The sequence below is a fragment of the Haliaeetus albicilla genome, chromosome 12 (assembly GCF_947461875.1).
Source record: "Haliaeetus albicilla chromosome 12, bHalAlb1.1, whole genome shotgun sequence".
Lineage (NCBI taxonomy): Eukaryota > Metazoa > Chordata > Aves > Accipitriformes > Accipitridae > Haliaeetus > Haliaeetus albicilla.
The window spans coordinates 14,290,816-14,305,632 of record NC_091494.1 but is presented as its reverse complement, the minus strand read 5'-3'; the positions used below and the strand labels follow the sequence as shown (position 1 = coordinate 14,305,632).

General features: G+C 34.7%; 1 protein-coding gene across 1 annotated transcript in view; it reads right to left on the bottom strand.

Annotated features, from left to right (window-relative positions):
- The window catches only part of WDR72 (WD repeat domain 72), a 138,208-nt gene that overhangs the window by 81,576 nt on the left and 41,815 nt on the right, over positions 1-14,817 (bottom strand). Inside the window, exon 14 of the mRNA XM_069798213.1 lies at positions 6,754-6,959. Coding sequence (XP_069654314.1) covers positions 6,754-6,959 — 206 coding nt within the window. The remainder of the gene's footprint in view (positions 1-6,753; positions 6,960-14,817) is intronic.

Sequence of the window (14,817 nt, the reverse complement as noted above, 5' to 3'; positions counted from 1 at the left end):
AACTTAATGTTTAGAATAGAAAAGATGATTATCACAAGTGTAAAGATTCCACTATCTTCCTGTCATGAACGGTAAAGAATTCTCAAGAACATCACTGGACAACATGAAATTATAAAGGTTATAACAAAGATTATGTAATTTATTTTAGAATTACTAGAATTAGGTACAACACTTAACAAGGAAAATCAATTAGGCCGACCTACAGAAAAAAAAAATCACATCTTGGGGACTAGAAAGTAGTAAAATGTAAGTTAGGAAAATTCAAACTGTGTATCACTCCACACCCAGAACTAAAAGAAACAATCATAAGTGGAGAATAAGATATCATGAACAGCACTTCAGTAAGATAGAAACTGTCCTACTCTATCCATAAAGATATCTCCCTAAAAAACAAAATACAAACTTTGCTACAGTTTCCAAGGGACAGAGAAGGTAACTGCAGCATGACAGTTGAGGTGTGGGAGAAGACAAAGAAGAGGAAGACAGCCACAGCTAGGTTAGCTTCAATAAATGGTCCTTCAATCTGAAATACTTCACAAGGACTATGGATATTGACCTTAGATTTATTTCTAGTAGGACACTGTAGCACCTTCCTTAGCTTTAGCACAGGGTCCAATTAGTTGTCTCGGCAGGGAAAACAAAAATTTTAAGCCAGTCACCTTCAGTATAATAACAGAGAAAAAAAGTTTGTAGAAGTATATAGAAACAGTGTCCAAAGCTTTGAAATAAATAGTTAGGGCTTATTCTCAAATTTGTCACCTGTGTTACTTGCTATCCATATCTGCAAGAATAAAATGAGCTACAGTATCACAATGGCAGCTTTTTGCTTTCATTTTGCTTTGAGGCAATCAATGGAGAAAACACCAAAATCAACAAATTCTTGACTTGGTGGACCAATTCAGAAAACTGCAGTAACTTCCAGCAAAGCTGACGTGGTCCAAACTATCAATGGCTCTCAGGATCAGGATGCCGTTTAACTGGTACCAATTTAATCTCATAACCCTAAAGTTATTACTTCACTGTAGTTATGTTGCTACCTTGATCCCTTGATAAAATACTTAATTGCGAAATTTCACAGGAAACTTAGTACTGAAATGCTTTGCATCCGAGTTACAAGAAATATATATATACACCTTTGTTTCTTCACTCATTTTCCCATTACACTTAATTAATATACTACCAAATATAGCTTCTAAACACCAGTCCCAGTTAAAAAAATAGAAATACTCTGTCAGCAACAACACCAAGGTTACCAACTTTAAGGAGAAATGTTCTACTTTCTGTTTTGCTTTGTTCTTAATAATCCACTTCATACAAATCAAGATTCATACAGATCACTATCCTCATAATACTACTCTAAATATTACAAAAGGAAAGAAATAAAAGGAATCCATGTCTAACATACCATTGTTTATGGTACCACTCCTGATTTCGTATTTGATGAGTATTATTTGATATTTGTGCTTGTAACTTATTTCCATTTTCTATCAATTTTTCCATCAGTAAGATTTAACTAGTAGTGATTTTCCAGGTTTCCAATAATAATTTTATTTTCAAATTGCATCCTTTACTATACTAAAACAAATAACTGCTATTGTCCTACAGTCTTCATTTGTCTTTTACATAATCCGTGCAGCAACATAACAAAGTAGATAATTCTTTTATTATTTATAATTTTTGTACACTCTTGTTTCCTGTTTTAAGCAACTACAAAAATACAAACTTTGGCTTTCCTACTAAGAAAATACCTCTGTTTCAGAAGCATCTTGCCTTTACATATTTTGTTTAGAACAAAATACGTATGCTATTACATAAGTGAATAATAAGTTCTTTAGAACAACTAATACTAGGTATGTCAATTTAAAGTGTTTAAAATGCTTCCACAAGTATGATAGTAGCTGGTACTTAACTACTCTAGTCAATTATTTCTAATAGCTACATAAATCAAAATGAACCTTTACAGATCTTGTGTAAACCCTTATTTAGATGTTTTGACTCTACTTTCTGTACCATACATTAATGCTCAAAACCCAGTATTTTAAGACATTTTCAAGTAACTATATCAAGCAATAAATATACCTAACATTCCTATAAAAGTTCAGATGCAAATAATACATTTTTTCTCCCTCACCTTCATCTTGTCTTATACACACAGCAAAAATTTCCCTTTTCTGGTCTAGCTCTTCCATAGTACAAATCAGCAGTCCAAGTTTAGCAATTATTGCACAGATTTTAGAAGCTGCTCCTCCTCCAACATTTTTACCCAGAAGAAGCTCTGATTACATTCTTGAAATTGCTAGAAATATCAGTGCACGATAAACACAGATTTATATCCAAATTATTTAAGCTGAAAAGCTCGGAAACAAAGGTTTCTTGAACATCAGGAAAACAATTCCCAGACATATCCAGCTTTTATGTGCATCAATGAAATCTTCATACGATGCACTGACACACTTTCATTTTTTTTAAACCAGCTTTTCACACAGCTCCAATTTTCAAATATAACTATGACTTAAGGGTATAATGAGAGCTAGTTCCATATAAACACCATGAGCACACAATCTAGTGTGTAGTCTATTGTAATTAAGACCAGTGATTCAATACGTATTGCTACTGGCCAGGTATCATAGCAACCTTGTGTCACTGAATACTGCTGGAAAACTGTTCAGCACCAGCAAGACTATGCTTCAGGAAAATCTACAATAGCACTACAGATTGTCAACATCTGTGGGGGTTGTTACAGGGAGAACAACAAAGAAATCTGCTTTAAAAACCCCTCTGCTTAGAAAATTGACAGGGATACTACAGTAGCACTACAAAATGCAAAAAAATTACAGAGAGGAAGGAAAGATCATTTTTTGTCATTAGTTACATAACTTATGCACCCACATCCTAATATCCATCCATATAAGCTGAGTTGAAACAATGCTGCATTACCACATTGTTTATGTATATCCACAAAGTACTGTCTGTTTTTTTTCCACTAAACACAAGCATCATTCATCACTAACATCAATCTGAAAATAAGAGACCCACTTTTAGAATCATATTTAAACTTCTACAAATGAACTCTAGATACTCTTGTACAAATGTGCAAAAAAAAGAAAAAACAGGTTACTATGAACAAGAACCCAATATTGATTTTTCTGCGGTGCAGTAAAGCATCTCCATTCTATTTGGCTGCTGTCAAAGCCACTCTTTAACAGCTGGAGTCAAATTGCACTATTTACAGCAAGAGCCCTTGTCAAGTGGACCATAAGTATTCTAACAATACACTATTCAAATGGCACTTTGCCACACAAATTGCTGACTTGATGAATACCCTATGTCAATGACTAAGGCCAATATAAAAGTTTCATTTTTATGAGAGGTTTTACATTCACATATTAAGTAAAGCTTTCTTGAAGAACTATTAAGCTATATATTTTGGGTCTTTTGACATTGAAAATAATTAAAATCTGTTTAAATATATCAAGGGGATTTGACAACATTAATATGGATCTTGTGTTAACTGCATTTGTCACACTCATCTGTTATTGGTACTCCCACTGGCACGTGCAGCACAATAAAAGAATTAAAATGGTCAAAACACCATGAAATCAAAGCACTCTGCTTTTGTATCTGTGATTTACATGATGACAAATGTTTTGAAAGAAAGCCTTTGAAGATAGACTGCTATGTGAGGATATTTTTCTTCTCTTACGATAAAGAGAAACCATTGCTTTGCAAATGTTATTTTGTCTTAAATATAATATTAACAATAAAACTATGTAATAATAAATATTAAGAAAAAATGCTGAATCTTACTTGTGATCTTCATGTAGATCATCTCATTGTACAAAAGGATCACTCACAAGTGTAATACGAACAGGACAGAATAGCCACCCCTCATTTTTTTCTGTTATATAAATCTTCTGAAATTGAATTCTTAAAAAAAGAGGCTAAAATTGACTGCATTGTTTTTTGTTTTTTTTTTAAATAGAAATGTTATTAACGGTTTAGTGTGTTGTTAAATTTCTAATACACAATTTACCAAAGAAGCAAACTGATAATGAAATGCTCATCGTATATGCACATACTAAAACCTTTTAATAATCTGAGAGTTCCATGATAGTTTCATCTATGTGATGATTATGTGCTTATTACTATGGTATGGAATGTTGATCACTGATATCCACAGAACTCTCACTAATTTCATGGGATCTGGATTTCAAGGGACTATTTCAGGATGTTAAAATACAACGACCCAAAAGAGTCAATACAGCACTTTTTGAAAAACCTAAAAAAAAAAAGTTTCCTGCATAAGAACTGAGAAAAACAGTGGACTTCATAACAAACTTTCATTTCAGCAATAGCAAAACAGTGTTAAAAAAAAGCCACAGAGCTCCACACTCCTTTTGTGTAGCCCACATTAGGCTTCTAGAATAGCATTAAGGGGACCTCCATTGTTATATTCTTCCCAGGTTCAGCTACACCCTATACATTTAGCCTCCAGCATCTCCCATACCAATCTACAGGACCTGCTCTAATGCGGATAGAAGTGGGAAGAAGCACTGGCTGTAATGGATAACAATTTTTTGATGAATGAAAAGTGGTTTCCCAAGTACAGAACTTCATTTGTAGGAAATTAGACTAAAATAACAGGATTATAATGACAAAAAGAAGGTGAAATTAAAAAAAAAAGATATTTTAACAGTCATAGGGAAGTCTAAGAAACATCAATAATATTCTCTCAATAAAAAGTTTCCATTGAGACAAGATAATTAATGAACAATATTTAAACAATAAAATGGAATATTTTATTGAGAAATCAGAGCAGCCGAGATGTATGTCTGATCAAAGTGCTATAAATTATTACTACTACTGCCACCTATTGTGATATTACTTCCAATTTAAGAACATAATTCCCTAAGCATGTTAAACTCCACACTTTAAAATCTACCAAAACCTATTTTCCCATATTCCATGAGCAGCACATTTTTTTCCAGCTACTTTGTTAAATCCATGCAATTTTCAATTTAATAGGTATGACCAAAACTACACTCCAAACACAACTACTACAACTTTTTCTGTTGTTCCTTTTTAAAAAGGCAGGAAGAAACTATTCCTTTTAATAAACTAACAGTGAGATCAGGTTCTGTGTCAATGGCCAACTAGTGCACCATCTGCCCCACAACATGCTCAGCAGGATTATGCTCTAATAAGACTTTTCAGAAAATGGGATCAAAAAGAACTTTAGAAATCAGACTAAGGTTAGTAAAAGGTCAAAGATAAATATTAAGAGTTAAACAATAATCACTATAAACTCAAAGTTATATATCAATTTATAGGTAGAATAAATAAAAAGACCAGAAAAGAAAATTCAAGAATGAGGACTTCAATTAAGCTGTACTTTATCAGACAGAATTTTGAAATATCCAGTATTTCATTTACAATAATTAATAAAGCTAAAAAAGGCCAGAGACCATTCTGAAGGCTGTTTACACATATAAGTTGAGGGAAAGCATTTTTCATCTTCCATACTTGTAGGAAGACATTTTTTATCTACATTCAGGGTTGAGGAATAGCAGACATGACTTCCTCTGTTTATTGCAGAGAATGGAATTCCCAAAACCCGTTAAATAAAAGGTGGTAAATATGAACAAACAACATTGAGGCCCTATTCTTAAGATACACTCATATCAAGAACTCAGTGAATATACTCACTCCTGATGCACAAACAGGGTTTTCAGAAAAATGTATGTACCATTATCTTCCAACCTGCATAAGGTAATACCTACCTCATTGAATCTGGAAATGCATTAGAGACGGTTTTAATAATTGGTTTTACATTTAGCAAATACAGGCTTTTTAAATATCTACAAATAACTGATAAAAATATAGATATATCTAGGCCACAAGCAAATATAATAACTATTGCATTTTCAACCTTACTTCTCATTATATGGTGTCTCTGTACTCATTTTCTCAGCTTTAACAGCACATTAACACTAGTTTCAGTATAGCTTTTCCTTCTATTACTTTTTCAAAACAAAAAGAAAGAGCGCATCATTTCCATCAGTCACAATTATTTTGTTTAATGACTTCTGTAAAAAAATTGTTAGATAGAGCCAAGTACAGTGCCTGGCCAAATCTCTCCTGAAGACTGTCATACCTATTTGCAGCTCAGTCTCACAAGGAACACCGCCATCCTCCTCTTAACCAATAAGGTGCCAAATTTAATCACACTAATATAAATGTAAGGCACTTGCAGTCTGTTCTGTGATGATGTTAACAGAAAAAAAACACCCAATAAAAACTAGCATTGAATGACAATGGGAAACTGCAGTTTCAGAGAAAAGCAATAACAGAAAGGCCAGTAGCATTGTACCATGATGGGCTTTTTCTCAAGACATACACATCTGAACTGGTGGGTTCAATTGTTCTGAAGGTACTGCTAATAGGTGCAGTCAGAAGCCAGAGGCACAACAGGGTCTAACTACGGGTCCTGAGTCTCTGAGAAAATTCTTCCAAGTTGATCTACTGGTGACCTTGCATAAGGTGTGCATAAGGCACTCCCCCCATCTTCCCCATTCGTTCTATGGAACAGAGTTGGAGGCATAAAAACTGAGCCAATCAGAATAAGCCTTTATGAACTTAAACCCAAGCCTCCATGCCACTTATACAGGGCTACACATCAGTGAAGGTAAAAGGGTAAAGGAATTTGGATCACAAAGCATTGCTCTTGAGAAATGCTCTACTCTTCATTCTTACCTTATCTGAAGATTTTTCTGTATGAGTAAGATTGTAAGAGACCATGCCATGCTTATAAGAGCTACAGTGTTTGTATCCAGCATTTTTATTTCTTTTTGACTCTTGAGACACAGGAAGTAGAGCATCTGCCACCAAGTATTCTGAATCTTCAATGGAAGTAAGAATTGCTTTTGCTGTTTCACCTGTTTCATGTCGTTCCAGTGTGCCTAGAGAAACACAATAGAAGCTATAATTTTTTTCAAGGAACTACGCTATTTCATATTTCAGTGTAAGTATCACAGTATTAATATAATACATTTCACATGAACAGAGAAATCATGAAACATTTACAGGTGAGCCAACTAATTCCCCATTTTCTGGACCTTAAAAATGTTATTTTACATAAGCATGTATTCTACAGCATTGCTATGTTAAAAAATGAAGGTTAATTTCTAAAGAAATCACTACAGCAAATACCTTAGATTCAGACCACAAGAAACTTCAGCTATTTTGTATAATGTGAAGTCAGATGCAGTTCTCAAAAGGAGAAATTTCAGAATACCACTCGCCCTAACTCTGTTCAAAACAGTCATTTGTTTTCTTCTCACAAAGCCCTCACAGAGCATCTCTATCATTAACAGTGTAAACAACACATTTATGTAATATTTTAGTGCTGTCCTCTAGTGTTCTAGGTTACAAATAGCAAGGGAAATCTCAAACTTTTCATTTCATTCCTAAAAACCATCTTTACATCTAACACTTTGTGAACACCTGAATATACTACATGTAGCTTAATAGTCAGGAATCGGAATACAGTGTTTCAGAGACTATTTCATGACTGGTGTGGCTCTAGGTAATCCAATTCCTTTAACTGTTACACCCAGTTATTTTAGTAATAGTTTTATTTAGTAATAGTGCTTAATTTATAACTAACATTAAAGATATCTAAACTGAGTTTAAATGTATTTGAAATGAGCTCCTATTAGTTACTACACATTTCCTACAGGAAGTAAGCTCATAAGAAATTGCTGAAATGGTATGTTTCCTATAAATAGAGATAAAAGACATGTGAAGGATTTTAAAACTATTAAATATCTGCTATAATGTGAAATGTTTTCTCCCTTAAGTTTGAATTCTTTGTAGCCTCAAGTAATACAACATGAATTTTCCCTTTCACTGCTACCAGAGAAAAAACGTGTAACATTGAAGGTCTATCAAGTAACACGTGCTAAAAATATTGGACTGGGATTGAGGGATCTCATATGATAAGTGTTCATGCGTGTATGTGTGTATAAAATCTCTTTATCTGAAATTATTTCTCTGAAACTTATCCATTTCTGTTCACAGTAATATCACCTGTTACTTATACGGCCAAGAGACTTTGAATTCAGAGCAGAAGAAAGTAATGCAACTGAATCTTTGTCCCCTACAAAATCAATTGAATACCATGGATCACTATAATACTGCACTGAAAAAAATAAGCATCAGGCCCAGTTATTTTTCAAATGTCATTTTTGTCATCTCTCCCCAGGATTTGCAGCCAGTGTCAGGGATCATTACAGAACTGCGTAATTACTAGAAAGCAAGCAAGTTGCCCAGAGATCTTCACAGTTAGACCGTCTACAAATACTTCAAAACAATACTGGCTACAAAGCTCCCAACATTGCAATGTTTCAATATTTCAGGAACACAAAAATCTATATTAATAGATGCTTGCAAGGAAAGATTATACAATTCATATTAGATGTGAGTAAACACATTCTTAAAGGTATTACAGTGTTTGCAAAGTTAAGAAGTTTGGAAATAATAGTCATTCAGCTAATATTACTTTAGCCTCTTTATATATGCAATGTAGTCTTTCAAGCTATAAGCATGTCTTGTTTCCCCACAGAACTTTCTGCATCATTCAGAGCCAATGATGAACAGACATCACGAAATAGTTCTTCTCCCATATTGTTAAGTGTGAAGGACTAAGCTTCCTCTACTACCTTCTGCAGCAAGTGCACTATGCAGGGAGTGTTTATACATATACACACATTGGTATCTATCCTTGTTTTCTATATCACTTTTGTCCACACAATTCACTATTAGAGTACTTAAGTGCTTCAGAAAGATCATAATATCCCTGCGAAATTACTGGGTATCATGTTATTTTTATGGGCAAGGATCTAAGGCAGACATTACAATAAATTTTTAATAAAACCAAGAATTCTGGGGACATGGTACTAAATCTCAAAGACCTGATTATACATACTCTTTAGCATTAGATAGAACTTCAAAACAGGTTTTGTTAGCTCCAGAGGCATCTATGAGCGCCTCACCACCAGTCATCCCTCAAAGCCAGACCATTCTGTGGAATAATCTTGTGGATATATAATAGAATACAATCATTTAATTAAGGCTATCATACTAGAGTGGCAAAAGAGGATAAAACCCTGCTTCCAACAAAAATCAAGATCTGAGTTGCCTGACTTTTTATCCTCCTATATATGCACATACACTCAAGATTAAAAATTAAAACATATTTAAGACTTGCGCTATTTTCCATATATCAGAGCTTCTTCCCTGGCAATAACTTCAGAGCCAAGTTTTCAACTTCTGGTTGAAGGAAAAATGTTTAGTTGAAAGAAAAAGAAACAGACCAGAAGAAGTGGTAAAAGTTACAGAAGATGTGGACAGCAGCATTTTGTCTTTGAAGACCATGACCTGAATGGAATAAACAGGCTGTCTTGATGTACAGGAAAGCAAATTGATATTTTATATATTTTACACATACACATCTTATTTTCAGCTGCTGGCAGATGTGCTTCTACCTATTACAGACTTATGGATGCAAACTGAGAAACAACTGGGCAGGTTGTGGGGTTATCGAACACTTCTGCTACCTATCAAACTCTTTTCTAAGTGTCAGTGTCAGGATCATGCCACAGCAAGTATACCATTTTGCATGCAGAGTTTGGAGAAGAGAAAATTAACAAAAAAAAATCCCTTCTGGGTTCATATTTGGCAAGAAATATGACTCAGCCTCTCACACAGAGGAGTTACAATATTTATTTTTTCTTATTTTTATTTTTTAAAGCACATCTATAGACAGGAACACTGAGTAGAAAACAATGCCTTGGACAACCACCTTAGTTTCTTACTGACAGAAGTCTATGATACCATAAAATCATTTTCGAAAACTTAGAGTTACATCTTTAAATCATTTATATATCATTCATAACAGCCATCTCAAATCCCTTATAAATAACGCCTTCTAGAAGATGGTTCCTTTCTTAAAAAACAAGCTTGCTTGCATATACTTCTTAATTCTGGATCTTTGTATGTGTGTATATATGTACAGATTTGTGTGTACATCTGGAGCTGCAACAAAAGAGCACAAAGTGCATAGGAAAAGGAGTATTATGGAAGGGGGTGGGTGATCATGAAAGTATTACAAAGTATTTATGTTATCCAGTGTACTTGATGCTTCTGAACAGCAAAATACTCATTTGCAGAGTAGGTGGCAGAGACAAAATAGAGATCTGTATTCTATGATTCCTGAATATATCTTTATAAGAAACAAAGGCGGGGGGGAAGATGGAGAAACCTGTATATGCGATAAAGAAATTCTGACCACTGCTAACAGTGAAAAGAATACCGGGGCAGGGTGCTTATTGTTCCAGACACAGTTATTTGTTAGGAATATGTTCTCTCTGATTTTAAAAAGAAAATAAAAAGAAGAAGAAAAGACACAGCCTGTACACAGGAGTACAGGAAAGAGCACAGAAATAAAGACAACTCTCAAACCTGAAGTATTTTAAACACAAATGAGCCCAAAAGCTTTTGATTGGGGAGCATAAAATAACAATGGATGAAAGGCAAAAGACAGGGGTTTCTACATAGCAGCAACACCACTGCTATGACCCCCTACTGTACATACAAAATACAGGAAAAGAAAGTCTTTATCTCTCTAAAGCTGTGACCATGGCAACCAAGCCTCAGGAACAGACAAGAGTGGAGTATTTCACTCTCCTGGGCAGCTTTGGACCACCAGATGTGACTGGCTGGAGACTGTTACAACATCTTATTCTTCTTCTGGACCAAGTACTACAAATTGTGTCTCTTGGTGTTAGCACTGTCCGCACAGTTCTCTGGGTTCTGCTCGTACTGAATGATGCATTTTTACTGGGAAGGTCACGCATATTATCCTGCCTCAAGATGAGGTATTCACTGACATCACATGACCTGTCATATCATCAGGCTCCAGCACTTTGTTTGCTATCACAACTGAAGTATTGAAAATCCTCAATATTGCAGTGCTGCTGTGACCTAGTAACTCAGCTGAATCTTACAGCATAACAGTGATCTGTGAATGAAAAATGGTTTCAGAATTGATTTTATTTAAAAAGAGCATATGGTCAAGAACAAATCCTTTTCTTTACTAGTAGCCAAACCAAAAAACTTATCTTTCAGAACAAGTATCATCTGTAATACTAGTTGCTTTATTTTCTGTCAAGATCTTCCTTTCCCATAAATACCTATTTCATCTGAGAAGAAACTCACCCACTTCCTTCTGTCCTGGCAGAATCAGGCAAACAGAAATGCTATATTCCTCACTAGAAAATGCTTGAATTTTACAAGTCAACCATCCTGCTCCAAGACACTGGTCAAGCATTTTGCTTGAAAAATTTCTCCTAACTGCTACCACTGTAACACCAAATGGTTCAAAACAGATGGAACAAACATTGTTTGTTCAGTAAGCATATATATTGCCAACCACTATCAAGACAAAAGTAAATGCAATCTAGCAAAGAGAAATAGGATAGATCAAACAAAATCTAGCCTATTAAAAATCTAATAATCTTTAAAAGGATGTTTTACATACAGAAATAAATTAACAATGGAGATGCCCTGTAACTACAGCACTGTAGTCAGGAGCATGTAGAGTGTCTTGGCAGACACTCAATAATTTTTGCATTTGGAAGATTTGTCTTGTAGTCCAACTGCTGTACATTACTGATGTTCTTCAGAATATACATTTTCAGAATAGCATTAGCAAGCTATTGTCAGAATATCTTTCAGCTAAAGAAAGCAATGATGAACAAAGAAAACTACTGGAGTATCATATATAATGTAGGTTTACACATGTAGGTTAAAGCAGTTCTCCAATGCAGCCAGTCGTCACCTCAGGATTTCTACTGGAGACACAAGCAGAAATCCAGAAAGGAAGGACATTGAAACATTGTCCCTGAAAGGAAAAATATTAGAACTCCCCTGTTCTCACCCTGACTCCACCTAAGCTATTCTAAACAGCAAAGGACAATAATCCTGTAACAGGAATTATTGAGATACAGTAAATGTGCTAAACTGGGCTAAACAGAAGTGGCCAGCTCTGAACTTGGAAAAGATGTGAGCAGTATCTGTCTATTTCTTTATTACCATCTGAAACATGGCATGAGGATGAGAATCCACCCCTTAATGTCAGGAACGAAAACCCTCCCTGATACAAACTCTTCTGACTACACTAACCATGTCAATCAGTTCTCATTTCCACTATTTTTTGTTTTTAAAGTATATATAATCTTACTTCATTATTACTCGTAAAATAAGAATGAAGATCAACTATCAGTTGTAAAAAACATATCTTTTTAAACAGACACAACTAAATTCCATACATGTTCCATCTAGTATACATAAAGTACATAAAAGTACATATGTGTATGTACACATATGAATATAAAGATACCTGACTCTTCTCAGTATGAAAGTGTGACCTTAGCTTCTGCAGATTAGGCAAAGGATGACATTGCTTTTTTTTCCTGAGACAGCCTTTTCCAAACTCCACTACCTTTCATTATTCTACATCAAAAAGTAGTTACTGAACAATGACTCAAATTTAGAGAACTATGAAATATTCAAGTCCAGGCTACAGACTGACCTGAGGCTTACATGTATAAAATATAAGATCCCATAAAGAAGGCAAAACATTAGTTAAGTTTTAACTTAAGGCTGACAAATTAAAACAAAAAAACCCAAACTTCCTAAACCACTAAACTTCCACACAGCATGTATATTCATGCTTATGACTTATTTTGAATCATTCACATTTTCAAAATATGCTACCCAATGTTTCCTCATCCTTTATCTTTCAGAAAAGGATTTCAGTGACAGTATAAGATGCACAGAGAAGCTACAGTAAAATGGCAACCTTCCATCTTACTGCATGTTATCATTTGCATCATGTATGTTACCTTTAACATACCTTGAATTTCTTCACAGAACTGCTTTCTTAGCGAAAGACTGTCTAAACCAGGAATTGTTTAATGCTGCGTTTTGCTAATTGTTTAATGTTACAGTACTCTAGGCTCAAGAAGTTATCTTGTCTCAGTTCAATAGCACACAGCTGGGTTAACTCACTCCCTGCAGTCCTCCCTTTCTCTAAGGATGCCTCTTAAGCATGAAGGTGGAGGTGGGGGGAGAGAAATCAAGAAGAACTCAACCCACGTGGTGTCTGCCCTGACTATTAATGTTGAAGGTCAGACCATGACCTAAGAACAGAAGAGCTAAATCACTAGAGCCTTTTTCCAAATATGAAAAGCTCCCTTCAGGGGAGATACAAGCCTTTCACAGTCTTCAATTAACTCTCCCTAGTAATGCAACAGGGTACTTAATATTTGAGCCATAGTTTTGTAAGGGCTATTCTTTATAGTTTCACAAGGGATGATGAAATTAGGCACAATATAACTGAGAACACTATTAGGAACATCAAAGGAGACCTATTTGTCCTAAAATCAGAAAGAGTATGCACAGTGTTTTTTGTATAACCAAGCAGACTTTAGGGCCCATATTCTGGCTGCATTCACAGAGGCAGCTGTCTCAAGTCTATTATTTAAATGAATTGCTTACCAATATTATATTATGTAATTCTAAAATGAAGGAAAACAAAGATATTGTATGGGTGTAAATTGAGGATGTGTAGAATTTGTGTGTGTGTACAAGACTGACTGAATGACAAGACTTTTTTTAAAGCATAAAGTTAGACTGAAACAAGAGAAATTTTACTCAAACTTCAAGGTGTCTTGAAAAAAACAGAAAACCGAAGCCATTTGTCATATACCATCTCTTCCTGAAAGACCTCCATCGCTCTAAAAGCCTTCTAATGCCTAAATGTTTCCATTCACACAAGTTATGGCAATTTTATCAAAAACTTAATTTTATTATCCAAATGTCTAACAAGAGTTCACTAAACCAAGTCCATAAGCATTTCTATCAAGTAACTCCTATCACAATTCAGCCATTTGGAACTTTTGAAGTTTTATGGTTTATCATCAGTTAAAGATGAAGCTCACTGCCCTACTCACATGAACTGCATAGACATTGACCTGGTGCCCCTTCCTAACAAAACCATTTCACAGTTTCTGCATCTTCCTCCTGCAAATAATAAGTGACTTGGATTTCTGACCAGAGGCATAGGACCCTGCAGGCAAACTTTGTTAGCCAGGAGAAAGTGAATTAATAAATAATATTAAGTTTCTGTGAAGTCTAAGAGGCTTTTTTAATCCCAAGCATGAAAATAATACACACATATTATGCACATAGTGTGTTTCACAAAAGACTTACCAGATGTAGTTACCAAGGACTCTAAAACTGAGTTTTGCATCAGCCCAGGTCTTTAGGCTATGCAGAATTTATTGGGAAAAAAAAAGAGAAAAATAGTGACTACTATGACTTTGACCCTAGCTACACCACAGCCTCCAGTATATGAAACACAACTGCAGAATTTATCAGCTAGGCCACATTCACCAACTCAAATCTAATTCTGACCAATGACCTGAAGAGAAAGAGAGAGAAAGATGGAGAGTAGAGAAACAGGTAAAGGGAAAATGAAAAAGATAAAAGAGACTGTAAATCACTAAATTTTGCAAGGACAGAAAGGTCACAGGAATGTAATTATTGTTGCTTCTACAATTATCTAGGCATAAATGTATAGTAAATTAATGATCAAGTTTACTTTGATACAGTTCTAAGGTTCATTAAAACTGTACAACTTATTTCTGCACAGCCACCTGATGAAACCTAAGCCTTAGTAACAGTTTAACCACT